This window comes from Girardinichthys multiradiatus, chromosome 22, assembly GCF_021462225.1.
Source record: "Girardinichthys multiradiatus isolate DD_20200921_A chromosome 22, DD_fGirMul_XY1, whole genome shotgun sequence".
In the NCBI taxonomy this organism is placed as follows: Eukaryota; Metazoa; Chordata; class Actinopteri; order Cyprinodontiformes; family Goodeidae; genus Girardinichthys; species Girardinichthys multiradiatus.
The window spans coordinates 23087134-23114475 of NC_061814.1; the positions used below are offsets into that span (position 1 = coordinate 23087134).

The 27342-nt window shown below is 40.5% G+C and overlaps 1 protein-coding gene across 2 annotated transcripts in view; it reads left to right on the plus strand.

Annotated features, from left to right (window-relative positions):
* The window catches only part of lrmda (leucine rich melanocyte differentiation associated), a 329240-nt gene extending 304445 nt beyond the window's left edge, over nucleotides 1-24795 (plus strand). For both annotated transcript variants that reach the window (XM_047351531.1, XM_047351532.1), the window contains one exon: nucleotides 22077-24795. In XM_047351531.1, the coding sequence (XP_047207487.1) occupies nucleotides 22077-22200 (124 nt within the window). In that variant the 3' untranslated portion in view covers nucleotides 22201-24795. The remainder of the gene's footprint in view (nucleotides 1-22076) is intronic.
* The last annotated feature ends 2547 nt before the right edge of the window (nucleotides 24796-27342 follow it).

Sequence of the window (27342 nt, forward strand, 5' to 3'; positions counted from 1 at the left end):
ACGTCACGGAAAGTCCGCTGTTACCCGTTTTTCCTGGCTGTGCTGGAAGTAGGTTAATGCTATTTATTTTGAAAGTTCCAGAAAAGCTCATACTGGCCTTTCATGTTGGACCCATGGCTGGGGTCCCAACATGTGCCTGTTATTCTGTGACCACTTCCAAAATCTATTTGTTTAAAATTCACATTTTCATCCATTCTGTTTTTAACAATTTATATTTTAAGATTAATTTAAAAAAAGGTTAAGAACCTTTATATAGATAAAGATTATTGGTAAACAACGAAATAGTTTACATAACGTGAAGGAAGTTTCCAAAGTCGTTACAAATGCTACAAATTTTTATTTATTCAAAAGCTGAATGATAATACATGAAAAAGTATCGTGTTCTGTATATTTAAGTATCAGTTTAAATCTACAAGGTGTTTTACAATCCATTCCTGACATGTTTGAAAACTACTTGTGTTATAGCCTGTATAATGCTTCTTGTCATTGCCCTTTCTCTCTGCGTTTTCTCTTGCCTCTTCCTCTTTGAAAAATGGGACGCATTTCTCTGAAAGCCTGTGAATGTCGAGAGTATTAATAGCTAATGAATTACAGATGAACATTGATGTAAATTAATCTCCTCGATGTCCCAGGGTTATATGGTGGCCATTTAAAAGTTTAATCAATACACTGAAGTCAAAAACATGCAGACGCTGTCATTGAATGGATGCAGTAAACGACCAGAAGGTGAACAGTGGAGCTATAAGCCCTGGGCATGGATCATAATGGCAGCTATTTATGTTCAGTGGCCAAAACCTTTTTTTTTTTTAACTGGTAGCGACTAAATGTCACCTGAATGCTGAAAGTACTAACAACAGATTTATTTAAGATCAGGAAGAAACAACTGTAAGTTTAGCATTTAAAATGTAACTAATGTTAAAAGTTATCTTTTAGTATAACATTATACAAAGTGTTTACTCCTTGAGGATTTTACACAGACAGACAGACAGACAGACCCCATCAATGTGTTTTACCAGCCAACTATTCACTTTACTCCTTGTTTCATACAAAGTGTTTACTCCTTGAGGATTTTACATTAGGACGGAGGGACGGTCAAAAAATTCCTTGGGATGAGTGAGCAACTCAGGAAAGCTCTATATACCACAATAGACACCACTGCTGCAAGTGCTAACCAAATATTTCCACAATAACCTGAAAATAACTTTACTCGTGCTAGGCTGTGCAGACGCTATGTCTGCACACTTATGAACTGTGTATAGAGCATTAATGTTTCAGCCCAAGATGATGATGTGGTCGTACACTATGAAAACAAATACAAAATGGGACAGGACGGCAAAAAATTATATACTCCATCCTTACACAGTACTGCTAATTTTACACCTTCCTCCCTATACATACACAATATCTTTGACAAGGCAGCATCTTAAATTATAAACATACTTCTTGTTTGTATTTTGTTTCTTTACTTTATTTTCCGTCTGGGGTTGCTGTTTGCTGTCTGGGGTCAGAGGCTGGGAGACGAAGCAGGCCTTCTGGTCGGGATCTGGGCTAGGGTTGGGATTATGGTCTTGGGGGTTGTATGGTGCTGGGGCTGGCAATTCGGCTTTCGGGATTGCTTGGATTTCCTTGGATCTCAGTTCCTGGCTTCAGTGCCCGGTCCATCGGTTGGGGGGTGCCGGGCTCCGGCAAAGGGGTCTGGCCGGGCAGTGTGCAGTGTTGATTGGGATGTGGCTTTGCTGTGGTGGAGGGGCTGGCCAGCCAGCCTGCTTGGTGCGGCGGGGTGTACCGTGCGGGAGTGTGGGTGGCCAGCATGCTGGGGCACCTCGGGGTTTGGGTGTAGAGTTGGTGGTGTGCCCAGTCCTTGGCGTGCTGTGGTAGCCTTCCTCCAATGCTTCCTTCGGGCTGTGGTTGGTGGTGATGTGGTGTGATTGAAGGGGGCGTGGTGGGGGACATCGGCCCTGGATGCTTGCCGCTGGCTGGGGACCTCTTGCCGGGTAGTTTTGTCCCATCAGGGCTCCGTTAAAGAGCGGTGCTCAAGGGAGTCTGCCCTGTTGTGGCTGTGGGCGGGAGGTGGGCTAGTGTTGTGCTGAGCCCTTGCCTTACCATTGCGGTGGGCTGTGTGGTGGGGGGCAGGATGTAGCGGGGGTGCTTGGAGCTGGGCTGTGCATGGAGTTTGCGCTCTGTGGGTGTGGCTTTGTCGGCTTTTCGGAGATGGAGCTCACCTCTGGGGTTGTGCCCCTGTGCTATGGGGAGGGGATTCATGACGTTTGGGTTCGGGGGCATGTTTTTGATATCTGTGTCCTGGTTAGGGGTGGCCATGTGGGGAAATTCATGTTGGGGTTCATTGGGGGTGGGTTGCTCATTGGATAATGATCGAAATTCGTAGGTGGGTTGGGACTGTTTCATCCTCTGGTTGCCTGGCTAGTTTTGACCATTAGACCCCTCTTTTGTACATGGCCCCTTCTCCAGATGATGGGAGTCGTAGGGGGCTGAGGTCGGGATGAGGGGTCCGGGCCGGGGTTGCTCAGGTTCAGGCACCAGCCCAGGCTAGCCCAGCCCAGGTTCAGGTGGTGGGTCGGTCTGCCTGTCTCCACCCCAGAGGGAAGGGGACCACCTCCTGGGTCCGGGGGCTTATTGGCCCCATGGGGTATCGACACCTGGACCTGGGAGTATGGAGTATGTATGGGGAGTGTGAGTGAGTGTACATCGTCCATTGTTGTTTGTCTTTACGTTGGGTGCGTGGGTGTGAGTGTTTTTATGTGTACGCATGAGTGTGGGAATGTGTGATTGTGACATGTGTGCCTGTTTTTTTTGTGTCAGGTTGGGTCTTGGACCGCTCCTTCTCCTGGATCAGTTTAGGCCCCTCATCAAATGGGGGTCCTATTTCCTCCCCACCACACTACCTGCCGGTGGTTGGTCTCTGCCTGCTGGTGTACTTGTGGTTCTCGGTGTCCGGGCTGGTGTGGGCTGACTCACTCCTGGAGACTGCTTGCCAGGGCCTGGACCCCTGGGCACTGTCGGGCCTCTGCTTATGGGGTGATATTTCCTGGGGTCTCTGGTCTCAGGGTCCATAGCTGGATCTGCTCGGGCGTAGACGGCTGCCGGCAGGGCCTGTGGGCTCATTGCTGCAGCTCCCTGGGGCTTCTGCATTGTGGCTGCTTGGTGGTTCCCCTGGCACTCTCCCCTGCTCTTCGCATGGGGGGTTGAGGCAGTCCCGGCGGTGGTTTTCCTTGGGTTTCTGTGCTCTTGGGGGCCTTTGGATGTCTATGGCTCGGATCTCCTCGGTATCTGTCCCAGGTCCAGGGCTCCTCACAGTCACTATTGCATATTTTTGTGGAGTAACCTTGTTTACACAAGCGCGCTCACACTCAGACCCACAGGTGTTTATAACAGATACACAAATGTTCATTTACCACTAAATAAATCTTGCATTCATAAGTACGGTGCACTTTTGGGTAAAAAAAGCTGTTATTATGTATGTTTCTGCAGGTGTAGAAGAAAGCAGGGTGTTATCTTGTATTCTCTTCATCCTTCTTTCTCTCCTCCATTCTTTTCTCCTTTTCTCCCTTTTTCCTTTTTGCCTCAACTCTCTCTTTTTCGTGCTTTTCATTTTTTTCCTTTTCATTTCTGTCTTTGTGTTCGTAACAATTGAAATTATCGTTGTACTTGTGAAGTACAACTGTTTGGCTTTTTCTTAGCACTCAGACAACAATTCTGAGTGGTACTCTGCCAGGAAGGACACGTATAAAAAAAGAGGAAAAAAAAAGATCTACCTAAAAAGCATTTTTAGATAATTCATCAAATTTGGCGAGATAAGAAAGTTACACTCACTTAAAGATTTGTGGCCACAACTTTATGATGCCAATAATGTTTATCCACATTTCAAAGGTGTTTTGTGGCATATGCGACTGTTTATATCATTTGATTTTGTACACTCGTTAAACTATTAACCATTCCTAAAAAGGGTTGATCCAGGTAAGAGTTATCTTTCAGGTTCTCGGTAGTTATCCAGTGGTTGACTGCAGTTACAGGCATAAGACAACTCCTAGTGATAAAACCTCATAATCATTCAAGCGCATCAACTCTATTCTTTGAGCTTGCAGAAATGTTATGACTTTCTATGACTCTAGACGCAGCTTGTGATTGTGTTTGAAATTCAGTTTGTAGGCGTATATCTGTTCAATATACAGGTCCTTCTCAAAATATTAGCATATTGTGATAAAGTTTATTATTTTCCATAATGTAATGATGAAAATTTAACATTCATATATTTTAGATTCATTGCACACTAACTGAAATATTTCAGGTCTTTTATTGTCTTAATACGGATGATTTTGGCATACAGCTCATGAAAACCCAAAATTCCTATCTCACAAAATTAGCATATTTCATCCGACCAATAAAAGAAAAGTGTTTTTAATACAAAAAACGTCAACCTTCAAATAATCATGTACAGTTATGCACTCAATACTTGGTCGGGAATCCTTTGGCAAAAATGACTGCTTCAATGCGGCGTGGCATGGAGGCAATCAGCCTGAGACACTGCTGAGGTCTTATGGAGGCCCAGGATGCTTCGATAGCGGCCTTTAGCTCATCCAGAGTGTTGGGTCTTGAGTCTCTCAACGTTCTCTTCACAATATCCCACAGATTCTCTATGGGGTTCAGGTCAGGAGAGTTGGCAGGCCAATTGAGCACAGTGATACCATGGTCAGTAAACCATTTACCAGTGGTTTTGGCACTGTGAGCAGGTGCCAGGTCATGCTGAAAAATGAAATCTTCATCTCATAAAGCTTTTCAGCAGATGGAAGCATGAAGTGCTCCAAAATCTCCTGATAGCTAGCTGCATTGACCCTGCCCTTGATAAAACACAGTGGACCAACACCAGCAGCTGACACAGCACCCCAGACCATCACTGACTGTGGGTACTTGACACTGGACTTCTGGCATTTTGGCATTTCCTTCTCCCCAGTCTTCCTCCAGACTCTGGCACCTTGATTTCCGAATGACATGCAGAATTTGCTTTCATTCGAAAAAAGTACTTTGGACCACTGAGCAACAGTCCAGTGCTGCTTCTCTGTAGCCCAGGTCAGGCGCTTCTGCCTCTGTTTCTGGTTCAAAAGTGGCTTGACCTGGGGAATGCGGCACCTGTAGCCCATTTCCTGCACATGCCTGTGCACGGTGGCTCTGGATGTTTCTACTCCAGACTCAGTCCACTGCTTCCGCAGGTCCCCCAAGGTCTGGAATCGGCCCTTCTCCACAATCTTCCTCAGGTTCCAGTCACCTCTTCTCGTTGTGCAGCGTTTTCTGCCACACTTTTTCCTTCCCACAGACTTTCCACTGAGGTGCCTTGATATAGCACTCTGGGAACAGCCTATTCGTTCAGAAATTTCTTTCTGTGTCTTACCCTCTTGCTTGAGGGTGTCAATAGTGGCCTTCTGGACAGCAGTCAGGTCGGCAGTCTTACCCATGATTGGGGTTTTGAGTGATGAACCAGGCTGGGAGTTTTAAAGGCCTCAGGAATCTTTTGCAGGTGTTTAAAGTTAACTCGTTTATTCAGATGATTAGGTTCATAGCTCGTTTAGAGACCCTTTTAATGATATGCTAATTTTGTGAGATAGGAATTTTGGGTTTTCATGAGCTGTATGCCAAAATCATCCGTATTAAGACAATAAAAGACCTGAAATATTTCAGTTAGTGTGCAATGAATCTAAAATGTATGAATGTTAAATTTTCATCATTACATTATGGAAAATAATGAACTTTATCACAATATGCTAATATTTTGAGAAGGACCTGTAACAAGCTTTAGTCACAACTTGGTGATTTGACCATCCAGATGTGAAAGAAGAAACAAAAAAATGTGAGTGAATTGAACAACATATTGATTGAAGCCAACTGCTAGGTCAGTGTTGGATATAACAAATTATATTTTCTTGTTTACTGAATTTTTCTTTCATAAAGCTAACTCGAAGTGCTAAAATAAGATTTTTTTTAATGGTAAAGCTCAATATTCATTAGCAAGAAACTGACAGTCTGTCTGCTTTTGGAGCTAGCAGTCTGTTCTTTTTTTCTTTTGAAACCAGATTTAACAGGGCATAGCTTATTTAGTATGCCACATAAATATTGTACAGTTTGTACATGAATGTTTTTGAAATACACTGGCCACATTAAAATTGAAAATTAATTTAACATACAGTTAGCCTTCTGTAAAAAAAAAAATAAAAAAAAATCCATAGTTTGTTTTTCTATTGGTTTTGCGATTTCAGTGTAAATCATGATCATTTCAGTTGATAAAACCAACTTCTGCATTCCATTCCATGACTGTGTGTTTTTCTTTGTGTTTTTACTTTACATTTGTTCTTTAGTGGGGTTTACTTATCTTCTGTACAGCTGCAAATAAATCCTATTTTGAGAACACTGTTAGGTTTCTGGATCATTCAATTTGAAAGCAGTTCATGAAGAGGACGAGGAGTTCATGGTGGACTCGAATGACAAGATTACATTTTTATGTTCCAGAAATATATCTTGCTGGGAGCTGCAAAACTGTCAAATCATTCGCCACAATAACCGAAAATGATCACCAAGCAAACAGAGTTATGAAGGTCCAGTCTCAACTATTAGCCCACCACGTCTGCACCTGAAATATGATCCGTAAGAGTCCCCAAACGTGAAAAGTAGCAACAGAAAGTAAGTGTTTTAACGAGCTTATGTATTAGAACAAGTAAGAGATATCACAGTAGAGAGAAATCAGATCAAACGAGAGAGCCTTCACACACCAAACAATTCACCAACAGCGAAAACAGGAAGTGACGTTACCCAGAGCAACAGAGCATCCACGATATAGTACATTAAACAACAGTTGCTTCTCTGGGATTCTTGTTGATTTCTTTCCATTTTGGCTTTGTGCTACCAAATACTTTAATTCTTCACACCAGAAACTATTAAAATAGCAAGAGTTTAGTTAAGTTTTTTTTGTTGCTTTTGCACTTTCAGCTAGTTTCTGTTAAGTAAAATGGCAGGATTCTGCGCTGTCCTGATGCATATATGAATTTTTTTTCAGTTTCTTTTAATTTTAATCTTTTATCTTTACTCTGAATTGCATCATCAATATAATCAACCATTTGATGGACCTCAAAAGTTAAAACCTTATGTACTGCTAATGCTCAACACCTGTTCTGTATTATACACTTCAACCTATTTGTATCATACTGTTTATGGAAACTGATAAAAGGGCAGCCTGAGATGGTCCACATCAACACCACCAGCTGACAGTGGCTTATATATCTTTGACCAGCTCTGCCTAAACCTACCCCCCCTCCTGCATATGTGTATTACTTCAATATTTTCCACATAAGATAGAAAGTATAGTTATGTTAATAATAAATTTTTTTGTATGCATTTAATATTACTGAATAGAAGTACTGATGCAAAGTGACGTTCACTAAGTGGTCCAATTAATGGGTGGGGAACAGAATAAAGGAGGTCAAAAAGAAAACCAAACAATGAGAATCAGAAAATAAAAATGAAGAATTAAAGACCAAGTAAGAGAAAAGATACTGCAAGGGATGAAAAAGATAGATTGTGAGCAATTGAAAAAATGGGAGGACAGATTTGGAGAAGGGACAAGACAAGAAAATAGGTGTGCAGAGCAAATTCATTCTGAGAATAGATAACCTTGATGTTAAAAGCTACATCCGTTGGACATGTCTTTCTGTGACATATTGATGGCCCTTGAAAAAGAGTCGGGCTAATTTTAATTACAACAATACGAGTGATATGCATTGTAGGGACTTAACAGCACTCAATTCAGGTATGAACAAGTCACAAAACTGACCTCGGATCTGTTTTTATACTTTGTCAAGTGTTTAATGTGTATAACAGTGAATCTCTATGTAAGCTGTGACGACCTTGGTGTTATTTTATGTAACTGAAGGCAAAACCAGGACAATATGGTGTTTATATGGTGTAAAAATCAATCAAATTAAAAACTTAAAAAAGGGATATAAAATATTGTTACAATGGCGTCTGCGGATCTGCGGACATCGAGTGACCGGGATGTTCACAATTTTTTGGGTGAAATTCTGAAATGGAAATTCAGCATTTTGTGCACCTTTGGCGTTTACTTTGGGCTTGAGTGTGTTGAGTGGCTTGAAAATATGGAGCCCACTCCATTTTTCAGTCTGTGCGCACGGATTACTAAATTGTTCTCTCTCCGTCTGCATGGTTTAATAATTTCTGTGCTCTGTTTTGCAATCTGTGCACGCAGATTACTCAGTGACGTCTGTTGAGAGTTTGGACTGTTGTTCCTTAGTGTAACCAAAATAAAGTCATATTACAAGCTGTAAAGTGTGCTGATTAAAACATGGCAGTGCTTTAATTTTATATATGACAACAGATCCACTGAACTTACCTCGCAGGTGTGCTATGCTTCCAAACTCTTGACAGATGTCACTGGGTAATCTGCGTGCACGGATTTTAAAACGGAGCACACAGTTTATCAAACCGTGCAGACGGATTGCAGAAATTGAGAGCACAGTTTAGTAATCTGTGTGTACAGATTGCAAAACCGAGAGCACAGTTTAGTAAAGTATAAGCACAGCTTTGTTTTTTCTTACCTGCTGACACCTGCCAGTCTCCGTATGAAAATCAGTGTATAGTGTACTAACTTTCTTAAAAAACTTTTAAATTTACTCTACAAACAGTTGTATTTAAGGATGTGATATTCAATTCAATTCAGTTTATTTATATAGCGCCAATTCACAACACATGTCTCAAGGCACTTCACAACAGTCAGGTACATACATTCCAATTAATCCTAATCATTGAACAGTGCAGTCGGAGTTAGCTTTTTATTCAAATTGGATAAAAAGTTTTTCTACCTAAGGAAACCCAGCAGATTGCATCCGGTCAGTGACTTGCAGCAATCACTCCTCCCGGATGAGCATGTAGAAACAGTGGACAGTCACTGGCGTTTACTTTGCAGCAATCCCTCATACTGAGCATGCATGTAGCGACAGCAGAGAGGAAAAACTCCCTTTCAACAGGAAGAAACCACCAGCAGAACCAGGCTCAGTGTGAGCGGCCATCTGTCACGACCGACTGGGGTTTGAGAGAACAGAGCAGAGACACAAAAAGAACAAAGAAGCACTGATCCAGGAGTCCTTTCTATGGGAAGGAAAAGTAAATGTTAATCGATGTAGCTCCTTTAGTCGTTTCACCTAGAAAGAAAGATCAGATAAACTGAGCCAGTTTCAAGGTTAGAGTCTGAAAGAGAGCACATAGAGGTTGTTACAGTTAAGCTCAGTCAATTGCCATGTCTAGGAGAGAGAAATGGTTAAACACTGAAAGACAGGGCTATGTGGATCATAGGTAGAGGGTGAGCATTAAATTGTTGCCAGCAGAAGCTCGGACGATTCCCCTCTCCAGAAAGGTGACACAGGTAGACACAGAGCCAGGCCAGGTGTAGCTTCTAGAAATGGAGGGTGTGTTTGCACCTCAACCATAACTGAGCCGGTTTAGACTAAACCTGACTCCCCCTTACTCCAACCAACAGGGAGGGAGGAAGGCTCCCTCCCTGATAAACTAAGCCACTCTAACTATAAGCTTTATCAAAAAGGAAAGTTTTAAGCCTAGCCTTAAAAGTCGACAGGGTGTCTGCCTCACGGATTAAAGCTGGGAGCTGGTTCCACAGGAGAGGAGCCTGATAACTAAAGGATCTGCCTCCCATTCTACTTCTAGAGACTCTAGGAACCACCAGTGAACCTGCAGTCTGAGAACGAAGTGCTCTGTTAGGAACGTATGGAACAATCAGAACTCTGATGTATGATGGAGCTAGATCATTAAGGGCTTTATATGTGAGGAGGAGAATTTTAAATTCTATTCTAAATTTAAAGGGAGCCAATGAAGGGAAGCTAATATAGGAGAAATATGATCTCTCTTTTTAATTTTCATCAGAACTCTTGCTGCAGCATTCTGAATCAGCTGAAGGCTTTTAACTGCATTTTGTGGACATCCTAATAGTAACGAATTACAATAGTCCAGCCTTGAAGTAACAAATGCATGGACTAGTTTTTCAGCTTCACTCCTAGATAGGATATTTCTAATTTTGGCAATGTTCCAGAGGTGAAAGAAGGAAATCTTAGAAACCTTTTTAATGTAGGATTGAAATGACATGTCCTGGTCAAAAATAACACCAATGTTTTTTACTTTATTACCGGAGGTCAATTTAATGCCATCCAGATTAAGTGATTGACTAAGCAGTTTCTTTTTTAAAGACTCTGGTCCAAAGACGACAATTTCTGTCTTGTCTAAATTTAGAAGCAAAAAATTTAAAGTCATCCAAGTTTTTATATCTTCAAGACATGCTTGTAGTCTATCTAACTGGTTGGGCTCATCAGAATTTATGGATAAGTAAAGCTGAGTATCATCAGCGTAACAGTGAAAATTTATCCCATGCTGCCTGATAATTTGACCTATAGGAAGCATATATATAGTAAAGAGAATTGGCCCACGTACTGAACCCTGTGGTACTCCACAATTAACCCTGGAGTTTAAAGATGATTTATCATTTACATGAACAAACTGGAATATGTCAGACAGATAAGATTTAAACCAGCCTAGCGCTGTTCCCCTGATCCCTACAGCATATTCCAGCCTTTCTAAGATAATTTTGTGATCGACTGTATCAAATGCAGCACTGAGATCTAACAGAACCAGAACAGACACAAGTCCATTATCTGAGGCCATAAGAATATCATTAGTGACTTTCAGCAGAGCTGTTTCAGTGCTATGAAGCCTGACTGAAACTCTTCAAACAGGTCATTGCTGTGTAAATGCTCGCACATTTGATTAGCAACTATTTTCTCAAGAATTTTAGATAAGAATGGAAGATTGGATATAGGTCTGTAATTTTTCAAGTCATTTCGATCAAGCGAAGGTTTCTTAAGTAAAGGTTTAATTACAGCTAACTTAAAAGCCTGTGGTACATATCCATTTACTAAAGATAGATTAATCATATCTAAAATGGGGCTGGTAATCAGAGGGAACACTTCCTTAAATAATTTGGTTGGGATTGGGTCTAACATACAAGTTGAAGGTTTAGATGAAGCTAATATTTCTGATAACTCAGGAAGCATCACAGGATCAAAACAGTCCAAACACAAATCAAGTTCTGCAGTTATTTCCAATGTTGTCTCACTTGCTGAGGATGAAGTAATCATCTTCGGGAGTATGTCAAAGATTTTCGTTTTAATAGAATCAATTTTATTTAAGAAGAATCCCATAAAGTCATGGCTGCTAAGCGCTAAGGGAATGGATGGCTCAACAGAGCTATGACTCTGTGTAAGTTTAGCAACTGTGATAAAGAGAAACCTAGGATTATTCTTCTCTTCTATTAATAATGAGAAATAAGCTGTTCTAGCTTGGCGAAGTGTCTTTTTATACAACAGTAGGCTATTTTTCCAGATTAAGTAGGAATCCTCTAGGTGTGTAGAGCGCCATCTTCTCTCCAATTTTCTAACATTGTACTTTAAAGTATGCAGCTCTGAATTAAACCAAGGAGCTAGCCTCCTATGAATGATTACCTTCTTTTTCAAGGGGGTTGCATTGTCTAATGCATCACGCAATGATGAAGAAACACTCTGAACAAAAGAATCAATTTGTGAAGGGCAGAAACAGAATTATTGCCTTCCACTGTGCTTTTCAGTGATAATGAGGAAATTAAAAGTGGAACAGATTCTTTAAAGGTTGTTACAGCATCGCCTGATAATGATCTACTATAATGAAATTTTCTTTCAGGTGTGAAATACTCGGTTATATTAAACTCAAAGGTTATTAAGAAATGGTCAGACAGGACAGGGTTATGAGAGAATATTGTTATGTCTTTACACTCAATGCCATATGTCAGCACAAGGTCCAGAGAATGAAGACAAAGGTGGGTAGGTTTGTTAATGTTTTGAGCAAAGCCAATTGAGTCTAAGATAGCATTAAACACTATATTTAGGCTATCACTTTCAGCGTTAACATGAATGTTAAAATCCCCCACTATAATAACTTTATCTGTATTTAACACTAAATCAGATAAAAGGTCTGAAAACTGATCTAAAAATTGAGAGTAAGGGCCTGGTGGACGGTACAAAACAACAAACGGAAGTGGTTTTAGTGCTTTGCAATTTGGATGAGGAAAACTAAGGATTAAATATTCAAAAGAGTTGTAGCTATTGATTGGTCTGGCACTAATCAATAAATCTGACTGAAAGATGGTTGCTACTCCTCCTCCTTGCCCAGTATTTCGAGGAATGTGAAAATTTAAATAATTAGTAGGAGTTGACTCATTTATAGTAACATAATCTTCTTGCTGCAGCCAGGTTTCTGTGAGGCAAAGTAAATCAATCTGATTGTCACAAATCAGGTCACTAACTATCAATGTCTTCGAAGAGAGAGATCTTATGTTCAGTAGGCCACATTTAATCGTTTTATTTTTCTTTTCGGTCTGAGTTGTGTTTATTTTTAGGAGATTTTTCTGATTTTCTCCTTTTAGATTATTGTTTAACCTATTCAATTTTGGCCGTGGGCAAGACACTGTCTTAATAGGGTAATGGTTGGGTAGCAGTACAGAAGCTGCAGAGAGGAGTGTTAAACTATGACCCTGCTTCCTGGTCTGAACCCTGGGTTGTCAGAGTTTTGGAGAACTAATAAATTCAGCCAGATTCCTAGAAAGAAGAGCTGCTCCGTCCAAAGTGGGATGGATGCCGTCTCTCCGGATCAGACCAGGTTTTCCCCAAAATGTTCGCCAGTTATCACTGTAGCCCACATCGTTTTCTGGACACCACCTAGACAGCCAGCGGTTGAATGACATCATGCGGCTAAACATGTCGTCACTGGTCAGATCGGGGAGGGGACCAGAGAAAATTACGGAGTCCGACATTGTTTTGGCAAACTTACACACCGAAGCAACACTAACTTTGGTGACCTCCGATTGACGTAACCGGATGTCATTACCGCCAGCGTGAATAACAGTCTTACTGTATTTACGCTTATCCTTAGCCAGCAGTTTCAGGTAGGATTTGATGTTGCCCGTTCTGGCCCCTGGCAGACATTTGACTATGGTCGCTGGTGTCTCTAGTGCCACATTTCTGACTATGGAGCTGCCAATTACCAGAGTTGGTTTCTCAGCGGGTGTGTCGCTGAGTGGGGAAAATCTGTTAGAAACGCAGACGGGTTGGTGGTGACCTGTGGGCTGGGATCTAGGACTATGCTTTCTACGTACCGTCACCCAGCCGGCCTGAGGCCCCGGCTGCGCGGGCTCTGCTGGAGGACTGCTATGGGGAGCTACCCATGGTGGCTCCGCGCTGGCTAAGGGGCCTCGGCTATTTGCTGGGTTTTCAACAGCGCGGAGCCGGGCCTCCAATTCCGACACCCTTGCCTCCAAAGCTACAGAAATGCTACATTTATTACACGTACCATTATCACTAAAGGAGGCAGAGGAGTAACTGAACATCTGACACAGAGAGCAGGAGAGAGGAGAAGACTCAGAGAAACAGCAGAACGGGTAGCCATGGTGGAGCTAAAGCTAAGCTAGCGACCCCTTACCACTACTAGAAAAACCGTGTAAAACACGGAGAGTCCCCAAACGTGAAAAGTAGCAACAGAAAGTAAGTGTTTTAACGAGCTTATGTATTAGAACAAGTAAGAGATATCACAGTAGAGAGAAATCAGATCAAACGAGAGAGCCTTCACACACCAAACAATTCACCAACAGCGAAAACAGGAAGTGACGTTACCCAGAGCAACAGAGCATCCACGATATAGTACATTAAACAACAGTTGCTTCTCTGGGATTCTTGTTGATTTCTTTCCATTTTGGCTTTGTGCTACCAAATACTTTAATTCTTCACACCAGAAACTATTAAAATAGCAAGAGTTTAGTTAAGTTTTTTTTGTTGCTTTTGCACTTTCAGCTAGTTTCTGTTAAGTAAAATGGCAGGATTCTGCGCTGTCCTGATGCATATATGAATTTTATTTCAGTTTCTTTTAATTTTAATCTTTTATCTTTACTCTGAATTGCATCATCAATATAATCAACCATTTGATGGACCTCAAAAGTTAAAACCTTATGTACTGCTAATGCTCAACACCTGTTCTGTATTATACACTTCAACCTATTTGTATCATACTGTTTATGGAAACTGATAAAAGGGCAGCCTGAGATGGTCCACATCAACACCACCAGCTGACAGTGGCTTATATATCTTTGACCAGCTCTGCCTAAACCTACCCCCCCTCCTGCATATGTGTATTACTTCAATATTTTCCACATAAGATAGAAAGTATAGTTATGTTAATAATAAATTTTTTTGTATGCATTTAATATTACTGAATAGAAGTACTGATGCAAAGTGACGTTCACTAAGTGGTCCAATTAATGGGTGGGGAACAGAATAAAGGAGGTCAAAAAGAAAACCAAACAATGAGAATCAGAAAATAAAAATGAAGAATTAAAGACCAAGTAAGAGAAAAGATACTGCAAGGGATGAAAAAGATAGATTGTGAGCAATTGAAAAAATGGGAGGACAGATTTGGAGAAGGGACAAGACAAGAAAATAGGTGTGCAGAGCAAATTCATTCTGAGAATAGATAACCTTGATGTTAAAAGCTACATCCGTTGGACATGTCTTTCTGTGACATATTGATGGCCCTTGAAAAAGAGTCGGGCTGATTTTATGCAGGGAGCAGTCATTAAACCCACTCCATCTCCCATCCCTCTCTAACTCCCCTCTTGTGAGTGTGTGCTGATTAAATGCAAAATTCTGGAGCAGGCTTTTAGAAAATATGGCAAGGAATTCAGACAGATTCATACATGCAGATTCATGGAGACCTTGGTTGTTCGTTTTATGTGTTTTTAGCATACAATGAAATCCCAAAATATAAGCAAAACGTGCATTCTTCTTAGGCTCTGTACAACTGATATAGGGTCTTAACATATTTTATTTTAGTACAAGTCTCATCCTAAACCTGAACTTGGCTCGCACTCCACAGTTAAAGGTCAACTGACGAAATAAGAGTAGTCTTGGAATATTTGAAATTGTACCCAAGACCCCAGTGATATTTTTCCTGAATTGTGTGATGCAGTTACTGCTAAATTACTGGCCCGATGTGGTTCGGAAGTGCCTCCTGGGCAGTATAATTTTATCATTGCAACGGAAAACTCAGATGGAAGGAGCAACATGGACTTTGTTGATACTTGTCACTTTCAGGTCAGGTAGCTTAACTCTAAAGGCCAATTCATGATGTCCATGCCCACAAGGATCAGAGTGACCTAAATACTGTAATCTGTCCTATTTTGGAAGAGTCTTCCAACAGACCAAAACTGGTAAACTTGAGGAAAGTGTGCAGTACAACATTAAATTCTGTATACTGGAAAAACAAACCTTATTGGACTAGATGTTATTTATATGATGGCTGTCTGTCTTTAGGTAATGTGCCATTATCAACACATTTTAAAGGTTTTAAATTTCCTCCCAATGACCACAACCAGAACAGACTGTTGTTTGCACTAATATAGGATTACAGTTTGATTTATGAATGCGTACTTTCTCTATTTACATCTTGATGGAGCACCTTATTTTATTTCCTATTTTTACTGAACCTCCAATGGTTTCAATTCCTATTTCACATTTACTGTTTTGTAAATGTACAATTAGACTGAGTGACTGTAATATGCAGGACACTAGTATGAGATTCTAATGGCCTGTTACCATTGGGTAAAAAAACTGTATAGTTCCACTGTGTCATGCTATAACCACAAAATGTAATACTAAAATGGATGGCAGGAGCCACTTTTAGTCCTGCAGTTGCATATATATATTTTGATTATTACAGTTATATGATTGATAACATTTATCCATTATTTTGATTTTGCAAAATAAACACCTGCTGAATCAGCAGGTGCCTCCGTAAAAGTGCACTCCTAGAATTTCCATCCCATGGCTATCTGTGTTTTTGTGACCGGAAATACACTGCTCAAAACAATAAAGGGAACACTTAAACAACACAATATAACTCCATGTAAATCAAACTTCTGTGAAATCAAACTGTCCACTTAGGAAGCAACACTGATTGACAATCAATTTCACAGCTGTTGTTCAAATGAAATAGACAATAGAGGGGAAATCTTTGGCGATTAGCAAGAGACACTCAATAAAGGAGTGGTTCTGCAGGTGGGGACCACAGACCACTTCTCAGGACTCTACAACCCACACAAGTGGCTCAGGTAGTGCAGCTCATCCAGGATGGCACATCAATGCGAGCTGTGGCAAGAAGGTTTGCTGTGTCTGTCAGCGTAGTGTCCAGAGCCTGGAGGCGCTACCAGGAGACAGGCCAGTATACCAGGAGACGTGGAGGAGGCCGTAGGAGGGCAACAACCCAGCAGCAGGGCCGCTACCTCCGCCTTTGTGCAAGGAGGAACAGGAGGAGCACTGCCAGAGCCCTGCAAAATTACCTCCAGCAGGCCACAAATGTGCATGTGTCTGCACAAACTGTTAGAAACTGACTCCATGAGGATGGAATGAGGGCCCGACGTCCACAAATGGGGGTTGTGCTCACAGCCCAACACCGTGCAGGACGCTTGGCATTTGCCAGAGAACACCAGGATTGGCAAATTCACCACTGGCACCCTGTGCTCTTCACAGATGAAAGCAGGTTCACACTGAGCACATGTGACAGACGTGACAGAGTCTGGAGACACCGTGGAGAGCGATCTGCTGCCTGCAACATCCTTCAGCATGACCAGTTTGGCAGTGGGTCAGTAATGGTGTGGGGTGGCATTTCTTTGGAGGGCGCATGGTCCTCCATGTGCTCGCCAGAGGTAGCCTGACTGCCATTAGGTACCGAGATGAGATCCTCAGACCCCTTGTGAGACCATATGCTGGTGCGGTTGGCCCTGGGTTCCTCCTAATGCAGGACAATGCTAGACCTCATGTGGCTGGAGTGTGTCAGCAGTTCCTGCAAGATGAAGACATTGAAGCTATGGACTGGCCCGCCCGTTCCCCAGACCTGAATCTGATTGAGGACATCTGGGACATCATGTCTCGCTCCATCCACCAACATCACGTTGCACCACCGACTGTCCAGGAGTTGGCGGATGCTTTAGTCCAGGTCTGGGAGGAGATCCCTCAGGAGACCATCCGCCGTCTCATCAGGAACATTCCCAGGTGTTGTAGGGAGGTCATACAGGCACGTGGAGGCCACACACAATACTGAGCCTCATTTTGACTTGTTTTAAGGACATTACATCAAAGTTGGATCAGCCTCTAGTGTGTTTTTCCACTTTAATTTTGTGTGTGACTCCAAATCCAGGCCTCCAATGGTTGATAAATTAGATTTCCATTGATGATTTTTGTGTGATTTTGTGGTCAGCACATTCAACTTTGTACAGAACAAAGTATTCAATGAGAATATTTAATTCATTCAGATCTAGGATGTGTTATTTGAGTGTTCCCTTTATTTTTTTCTGAAAGCCAGTAAAACATGCAGTTGGAATCTTTCAGCCAGCTGATAGGCAGTACTGCATTACTCTATGCTCCACCCAAGTGGAGAAAAACTCCAGTCACTGAAGCCAGGGTTGAAAACACTGGTTAAATGCAGTGAAATAATCTGGTATTTTATAATCAGTATTTTAAAAACTGCCCTGTTGTTTTTTTGCTGACAGTTAGATTCTGAATTTTGGCAAGTATTTTATATTTTAGATCACAAAAGGATAATAAATATATTATTTGTAAAAAAAAACAAAATCTAAAATATTTAAAACATTAGTTTAGTGTATAATAGATTTTCACAGCATGATGTTTAAGAAATATTTTACCAAGAAATCAGGAAAAAAGTGCAAAGGAGTTTAACAAAATCCTTTGTCATTGTCATATAATTCATCTTTGTTGCTGCATCTGCAGGGGTGAAATGTTCTGAAGGTTTTCAAAATTTTTGTGGTTCTACTTTTATTCAGGCAAAAACAGTGAGTTTTCCTTTTACCAACAGCAAGATGTGTAGTACAACGCTGCAATTGTTCCTCCACCAGAGCATAATGGAAGCATTAGCCTACTCATAACTTTCGTAATCTGTCACTTCAATGGCTGCTCCCACTGTTCTCACAGTGCACAGTGCTTGCATGCTGACGATGAAAGTATGTATGGGAACTTGACAGTATTAGTGATATAAGCACACTCAGCCATGTCTTAAGATACACAGAGGATATTGTGGAGTACTGTGTTTGGCATGGTAATACTTGTTGTTAAGTATGAGTTCATCAGGCAGAACCCCAGAGGCGTGAGCGTAGTCTCCAAAGGCATTATGTAAGAGTGAGTTTGGTTTAGTTATTACCTTCCCCGTCTCCAGCGGGCCTATCTTTCTTCTGTTTTCTCCTGCAATAAGTGCAAGCTCTTGCTGTGCGGGGAAGAAAGCAAACTGGAGTGGGCTGTTTATGCACACAACACAGGGCTTAATGTAGTGCAGAAATGGAGAACCGTCACATTTGTGCACTTTTTCACCCGCTGGGAAGCAGACAGCATCCCTGATCTTTGCTCTTCCATTTCTCCTAATTTACTCCTCTTCCCCTTTATTATACTCGAGCGTAAATTAGCGCTGCCGGAGAACTGCAGGTCACTTATCGTCCAGACCTTTCCAATTGGTGCCAGAGAGTTACAGAGTGAAGTCTTGTGGAGCCTTTAGCTTTAGTTCCTTTATCTGTGAAGGTTATCTCTGAAAGGCTTTGGTTGCAACCTACAAATATATCCCCTCTAGGTAATGTCTTATAGGACACTTGGTTCTGGTGCCTCAGCGGGTAATCTCTTTAAGGGCCCTACTCCTGGAGAGAGTGAGTTTTTTGCTGGGTACGCTGTGAATATGTGAAAGACCCTGGAAACCATTTGATCTGAGTGCTGTGAGATACCCTGAGTCCTGTGGTGTCAAGCCCAGTATACAACCGTGGCACCTTTGTCCCAAGGCAAATCACGGCAGCTGGAAATCATCCCCCCACTCCCTACACTTCCAACCTCCACACTGTCAAAAAGAAAGCACACACATGCGCACCCAAACACACAAATGTGTACATCCCTGATACACCGGGGGAGCAGGCAGGCATGGAGCTGGTCTTGGATTTTATCGGAGGTGACAGCTTCTCACACTTCAGTGTTTGGATCACCTCAAGTAGCTGGGCTATGAGGGGAAATGAGCACTGCTCCACTACAAAGTCCAGATTTAGATTGACTGAGCTTGTCCCCGGGCCTGTGGGCTTCTGCTGCTGCTGTACTGCTCCTCTGCCTGACAGAACACCCACCACTGCTGCAAGGGACTGGTGCGCTATGTGGGATCCTGTGCATTACTGTGCACCACATATGTGAACTTGTGTGTGTGTTTGTGTGTGTGTGTGTGTGTGCGTGTGCGTGTGTGTGTGTGTGTCTGTGTGTGTGTGCATGTGCGTGTGTGTGTGAGTATGTGTCTTGGTGGAGCCTACTTTGAAGAGTCAGAGAGAGTGGGGAAAGAGAGCGATGTGTCAAGTTTGGTTAGAATTGAGGGTGGCATCAGAATATGCTTGGCACTAATATGGCACCAGTATCTCTGTCCCTGTCCCTGCTTTCTGTCACTTAGTTGCCATTCTCTTCCCTCTCTTGACAATGTCTTCTTGGATTATGTGATTGGACTTACCACTCGAAGCGTCCCTTATCCCTCTGCGACACTGTCTCCCCCATATGTCTCTCCATTCCTGCCTTGTCTCTGGCCTGCCTCCCTTCCCCTCCTCCTATAATGCACTTGATGTCTATTTAGAAAAGCTGGTGAAAGCCATATCTGTTCTGCTGTCAGAGGATCATTGACGGCGCTAATGCCACTTGTCTTCTCCTCATTTGGTAAGAGATGACACTAAGGTGCAGCCCCCTGCATTCATCAAGTTGGGACATTAGCATTACAGCAAACTGACCACAAAGCTATTGGCCAGCTCACAGCTTTTCCTGCTCCCCTGGTGTTGCAAGAGAGGTGGTGCTGTCCAGGCAGCAACACCTCTCTTTACAACAGAAAAGCACCAAAGACAACCTTCAGTTCTGTGACATTATAGTTACATAGATAGAGACATTTTATTATAATAATAGATATTATCTAAAATTATATAATTTAGTACTTCAAAGTAGTAGATGAATATTTTTGTGGTGACATCATATGAGCACATGCATTTGTTTTAATTTCTGTTTAACCTTTTTAGCAGTTTAACCTCAACTAAAATCTTGTGAACTTATATATATATATTATTATTGTTTCAGTATTGAACATAATTACACAACGAAGTCACTTTTAATTTACTAATACTTTATTTTTTGTGTCAGTGAAATGTAAAAAAAAAATGTAATTTACACATTGATTCAGTTTTTTTTAATCCTTTGTAATAAGTTGTATTACCAATTGTTTTTCTATTTCCTTTGTAAAGTGTAAGTTTAAAAGTTTTACTTTCATACATAAAAAATATATTTTCATCTATGAAATTGTATTACAACTTCATATACATTCTGGAAAAGTAATTTTGCATCTGATATTGCTATTGTCATATTTTTAGCCATCAAAGTTTTAAGAGCAATTATAGTATTTATTTTAAATCTGCCAATAACTCTGCATTTTATGTATGGTGTAACAGACATGGCCATTTAATTATCCACTGTGATGATTTGGTGTGAATATATTTCAAATTTATGACTGGAAAAAAATACATCCATCATGTCGTCCCTAAAAGGAACAGCCCTTGTCTTCTTCAGTGGTGACATTTTAAATCACAATGTAGTACAATATTAGGTACATAATGTCTTTATCTTTGTTTATCTTTGCTTTTATTATTATTTGGAAAAAATATCTTCCTTAAAGACAGCAGCTATTACAACTAAATAGATCCTTGTTTTGTAGTCATTCATTTTCATTTTTGGATTTAGTATAGATCCAAGTTAATTTGAACAATAACAAAGCAACATTATAACCGAGGTCTTATCTATTTGGTTAAGGCAAAATAATGTTCTCTTTACAAAAAGGGGCAATGTTTGTCAGTTCAAACACTTTGTACAATTTGGCAATTGGATCTACAGTGTTTCTATAAAATTGTCTCCAGAGATTGAAAAACAGTTTGTTTGTTTGTTTGTTTGTTTGTTTGGAGATGATAAAAAGGTTGTTCGGATTTTTTTTACTTGCCTTCCTGTCATGATGTTTATCAGACAAAGAATTAACAGATCTTTCTTATAAGCAATGCCAAAAGGTAACACCTACAAAGGGCCAGATTGCATATTTTTCATCAGGCAGATAAAAGAATCATAGTCACCATGTGGATGTTACAAAATTTGAAACATTTTATCTGTCACTGATATTTTGTGACCTACCAGGCCCAGCATGAAAAATGTGAAGTAAAGCATCTGTGACTGTATAGTTTTTCCTTTTTATGATAAGAATTCAAGTGTAACTATAATTAGTAGAGATGCACCGATCAGAGTCTTTTAACTATAATTCAAAAGTTGTGAACCATTAAAATATTTTTTCTGCCTTCTTGTCGCAAGCAGTAATGAATTATTTATATTAGGAACAGAGGCAACTTCACGCTGCTTTGTGAGAGAACAGTCACTATAGATCTGTATTACTAATATTTTAAAACAAAGACAAAATGACTACAGAGCTTCCATTTTAAGATGTCTTTTCAGCTTATTCGGAATAGTTGTAGTTTGCACGCAGTAGTCTCTGGGTTTATTGTAGAAAATGTGGCTCCTCACCTTCACTCTGAGATTCGTAAATGCTGTTAACATTTTCACGACAGACCAAGGTTGAACTTCTCAAAAGAATACAACAATGCACATTGTTCAGCCTTCCTGCCTTCCTGCTGACAGTAGCTCACATGTGTTCAATGATCGGAAAACAATTCTGACTCTGACTGAAATCGGACAATTCTGGTCACGAATCGATTTCTTGGTGCATCTCTAGTAATTAGTCATGAAAAGAGCTGAAACAGAATGTTTTGTATGGAAGGTTAATCCACCTAATCTATGTTTGTCTTATTTTCCTTTTAGGGGTATTCGCCAAGTGTCGCTACATCTACTATGGCAAGCACTCAGAAGGCAACAGATTCATCCGCAACGATCAGCTCTGATGTCCACAGGATGCTCTCAGAGGGGTCATTCTTTTATTTATTAAAACCACTGGGGATTTTTTTTCAATTACCTAATCTACTGCTGGAAACAGATCACTTTTATCCAAATGTGTTGTTGCACTTATGCACGATAAATACATTCTTGTTTATATCATATTTTAGAGCAATTGTTTCAGTCTACTCTCCTGAGCTGAGTCTGCTTCCTTTTTCCTGCTTCCAGCTCAGAGTCAGAGATGACACTCTCACTGACAGGATTGCCTCTAAGCATCAGCTGCAACACAACTCACACACACACACACACAGTCTCCCTGCCTTAATTGTCTTACACACAGGCAGCAAAAACATACCCAATTGCTTCCTTTTTTTTTTGACACCCATGATGGATCACTTGTCCACTACAGCTACTAATCAAGGGGAAAGGGATGGCGGTCACACACCTGGGCCCTGACATGGACTCCTCTTCATTGTTGTTTCTCAAATTTTTCTTCTCTCGTTTTATCTCCAAGGCTTGCGTTCACAACTGCTGTTTAAATCATTCAGTTAAGTCTGAGAGAAAGAGCTGAAAGCAGCTACAGCTGAGAATTGGTGTCTTCATGCACAGCAATGTTCCAGATTTTGACATTGTTCTAGACATTGAAATTGTGTTTGCAGGAGCTGTAAATAGTTTTCTATTCTTACTGCTGTTTATACGTTACAGACCATAGTGGAATTACATCCTCCTACACAATTTGATTTGTTTGGCCACCCACTGGAACCCTTATTAGCTGACGGCCTCTCAAAACATAATACTTCACCCAGTCTTTTCCTTTCCTTTAATAGGTAAGTCACAAGAAATGGCAATATAGATATATTTTGTCATTTACATCATAAAAGTCTTAGATGAAAAAATGTCATCGCTTACAAAATCATAAAGGAAACTTAATATTTATCAGTATAGTCAAAAAGCATGTAATTTAGAGTCTAATAGCTCTTCAAAAACAGCTTTAAGGCATGCGTGAAACAGTGCCAGAGTGTGTTGTTTCCTTAATGTAGCAAAATGTCATGTCTACATAATCTGGCTAAGACAAGAATGCGCCACTCAAATTATTTAAAATCTTAATCTGTTTAATACCAGAATGTTACTGTACCTGGAAACATATGTAGTGTGTGTTTTAGTTTAAGTTATGATTGGCAGTGATTTATTCTATGATATATTGACACAAATGTGTCATCTGAAGGAAGTCAGTGGATGTTTTTTGAAAAATGTTCATTGGATCCACTTGATTTAAATCCTAAAATCATTCCATTACCTACCTTGGTGTGGACCCCTAATAAATTAATTTTTACATTCCAGAAATAGTCATTTTTAAAAGTTTTGGCACCCTGGTCATTTTGAGTAACAACTGATCTCCAAATTCAACTCTGTAACAAGCATTATTAGATTAATTTTGAAATAAATAAAAAAACGGCATGCAAAAGTTTGACCACCAAACATGTTGATTCTGTTTTTCATCAACATCTCATGTTGAAGCGAGAGGTTTGCAGTTTATCCTTATGATGTCCCACAGATCAGTAGACGTGTTTTATAAACCATAAAATGATTTAACATGGTTTGAAAAAGTAACTAACATTAAGGTTACCAAATAGTGGGTTAAAAAGAATAACCCCAAACAGAAACAAATAATATTTTAAATAAAGTGAACAAATTTTATTCATCCATCCATCACAAATGCTGAACTTAGCTAACAAAAGCTAATTAGCTAATATTATAAATGAACAAATTGTTCTCTAGGGCAAACTAAAGTTATTACGACAAACCAGTGACTATACTCTTATCATACAGCATAATTTAACCACTTACATTTCTTATTTAACCCTGTGGAAGAGGTTCAGTGAAGTCTGACCACATTGTTTAATTGTTCAAAATGGCGGTCTGTGACAACTGATGAGGCTCGTTCCAATCTCTTCTCTAACCTTAATAACTGGGATCACAATATTTGATCTGATGTTTTGTTAAAACAACCCAGCTTCTGTCCCAGTAGTTTTTTGTTTTTGTTTGCATGTGTATGGCATTCTGTGAAAACTCATCAAATTACAAAAGAAATGGGCTGAACCACATCAGATCACACTCACCCTGTTGGGTGTAAAATTAGCTTTGGGCTTTTTTTTGCTAAATATCGGCTGAAATACTTTGATATTGGATGTCCAGAATCTATTAATCCATCTAACATTATTATTCTTAATTTTGTTTAGGTTTCCTACGATGTCTTAGCCGTTGTTTATACTTGCTGTGATTTTTATTTTATTTGTATTGAAGTGCACTTCAAATATAAATGACGTTTGAAGACATACACTGGACTTTCTCATTGGTTACCCTGTTTATGTGAATGTTATTATCGTTAGTCTTGTACACTGTGTCTAGGGTACACTGGTTTCAAGGGAACGTTCCGGTTTAAGGTTTTGAACAAACATTTAATTTCTAACAACTGATCTGAGAAAAAAATATATTAGTTTTATGTGATTAAAAAGGTTCAACTCAGATGTGTTTGAGCTTATTGTATTTTTTATGTCTACTCCTGGACCAGTACAATGCATGGATGCCTAATGATGAAATATGTAAATGTTTTTTGCATAAAGCCCATAAAGTTGATCAAAAAATACTTGCTCAGTGTTATTTGCTAATCCAGCTGAAAGACTGGTTTGTGAACATACCTTAAAAAGAAATATCAAATACTTTATCGTGGCTACATTTTAGTGCTAAGAAGAACTACTGATTAATGATGAGATAGAGAGGTTTGATGTCTGTGGGGCTTGAAATCAACCATGTTTATGTTTGGTACAGCATGTCACTCATCCCCAAACACATAAAGAAAAGGTCAGAGATAGCCTAATGCATTGTTTGTTCACCATGTCTCTTTTTGTTTAGTTTCCTGTTTTTATTAACTTAAACATTTTTACCAGTTTCTGAGATGTGTATGTGTGTTTGAGGAAGCAGGGGAGAGTGCCTTCTTGCATGTGCTTATACACTTCACAACTTCCTACAGGACTGTGTGACCATATTCCAGATGACATGCCGCTCAGGAGCCTGGTCACTAGTGCTGGCGCTTCAAAATGACAAGGTTTATTTGTCTGTGTTTTGATATGCTCAGAGGAAACTGGGGCTGACAGGAAGAGGGGAGGCAGGAAGAGGGGAGCCACAACAAGTTCCCCCCCACACAACACAAAATGTCATCCTTCCCCTGGCTGCGGCGTGCACCCAGCCATCCTGCTGAAAAGAGCAGACATTTAAAACTTTGTGACATGTGTCACAGGCACTGCCATTGAGCCTGTGCCACTGACGGAGCTGGAATTGACAGGCTCTGAGCCACCGGAGCTGGCTGGGGGACACACCGAGTTTGGTGTGTGTCACTTCCCATCCTTGTCAGGGACGCATCCCGAGATGCCACACCAACACAAACTGCATTACAGGGTGGGTGGGGAGTGCCAGAGAGGGTTGACATATGCTTGACGTGCGCCTCTGTGCATGTGAAGGGACGAATGGGATGCTCAGCATCACAGACAGTAGATTAATTAAGGTATGAGCCACAGATATACCTGTAGGCAATGACCCCTTGACCCTCGGCTCTACTGCTGCTGCATTTTGGAAACTTTGTGAATGAACAAATGGCACACCGCTTCATCACAGCAGATCAGTGACATTCTGAAACAGTAGCCCCGCAGGCTTCACTAGTAGCCTCAGTGATTGCAGGCATCTGTCTGAACGGATGCACTTAAATAGATGATCTAACTCTCAACATTATTATTTTCACTTTATGTCTGTACAATTGTTTTATATATTTTTGTAATCTTCTGAGAAATCTAAATCTACCAGGGTTATAAATACTTTTGTGATTTACTAGAATTGGGGTACACAAAAGTGTAAAACAGAGCAACTTTGTTGTAATGTGTTGTTACATTTGTTACATCTTGCTACGTCTCTATCCTTCCTCTGATTTCATTACACCTCGGTGAAACTGAAAAAAGCAGACTGACTCTTCAATCAGTAACGAGTTCCACACCAAAGAGTGTTGTCAGCACAACCTGGTAGTGCTTGGTATGGTGTATTCACTGATATGAAAAAAGGTGGTATTTTTGGTTTCTTACAAGCCGATCACCAATGAGCATAAAGCATAAACTCATACATTTCTGGTCACTGGCTGATTTTCTGAACAATCTCTACATAATAGTGCAACAGATTTATGTTAATCTTTAATGTTTAAATGTGAAGAGTGCATGCTGCATTTGTATAATCTTATCGTAAGTTCTTGGAATAGTGCATGCCATGTTTACTTAATAGACACAACTGGAATAAATTTTTAGATTTCAGGTGCATTAAAATATGTTCAGCTCAATGTTTCTTCTTTATATAATTCCCATCCTAAAACGTTAAAGGGCCTGTAGTGTGAGACAAATCACCCCATCAGCAGCAATCAGCCCACAGCCTGATGAGTGATTGACATCATTCAAGTTAAAGAAAATGGTGGCAAAAAAAGAGATATCTTTATGAATGACAACTGTCCACCGTATAGAAGAGCAGGCCTCTTTTTGTCGACAAAATATCTTTCTTTTTTCCTTTCCTTCCTCTTTCTCTTCCTCTCTCTCTCTCTCTCTGAGATACAAACCCTGTCTCTCCTGCACCTGACTGCATTTGGCAGCACGCTGCTGTCTCATTTGATCCAGAGGGTGGAGGGGGAGAAATGGCCCTTATTTCCGGGACCAGCCAGTCCTCGATGAGTAACATTTGTCATTCAAGGTTGTGCTGTTGTAATTAGCTTGTCAGCGGACACCGGGCTGAGCTGGCTCTTTCTGCTAAGAAATATGGACAGACTGACACGAGACTTGACAGTCAGTCGATAATGTGGCAATTAATGTCATAAATAATTCCACTGCCAATTATATCAAAATGGACCCTGGTTTTCACAGGGCCTGCTATAGTCCCTTATCATTTCCTCTGATAACGGGGAACACCCATCTTCCTCCTCCCTATAATTATTGGGCTTTTTATATGGAAATATAATCTCACTTCTCTAAGTGTTCATGGAACAGAAGACATGACAATAACCATAACATGCTAATACACTACCTTGCAAAAGTATTTGTAGCCCATGAACTTTGTCTCATTTTCTTGCGTTACGACCACAATATTTAACATTTTATTGAGCTTTTGT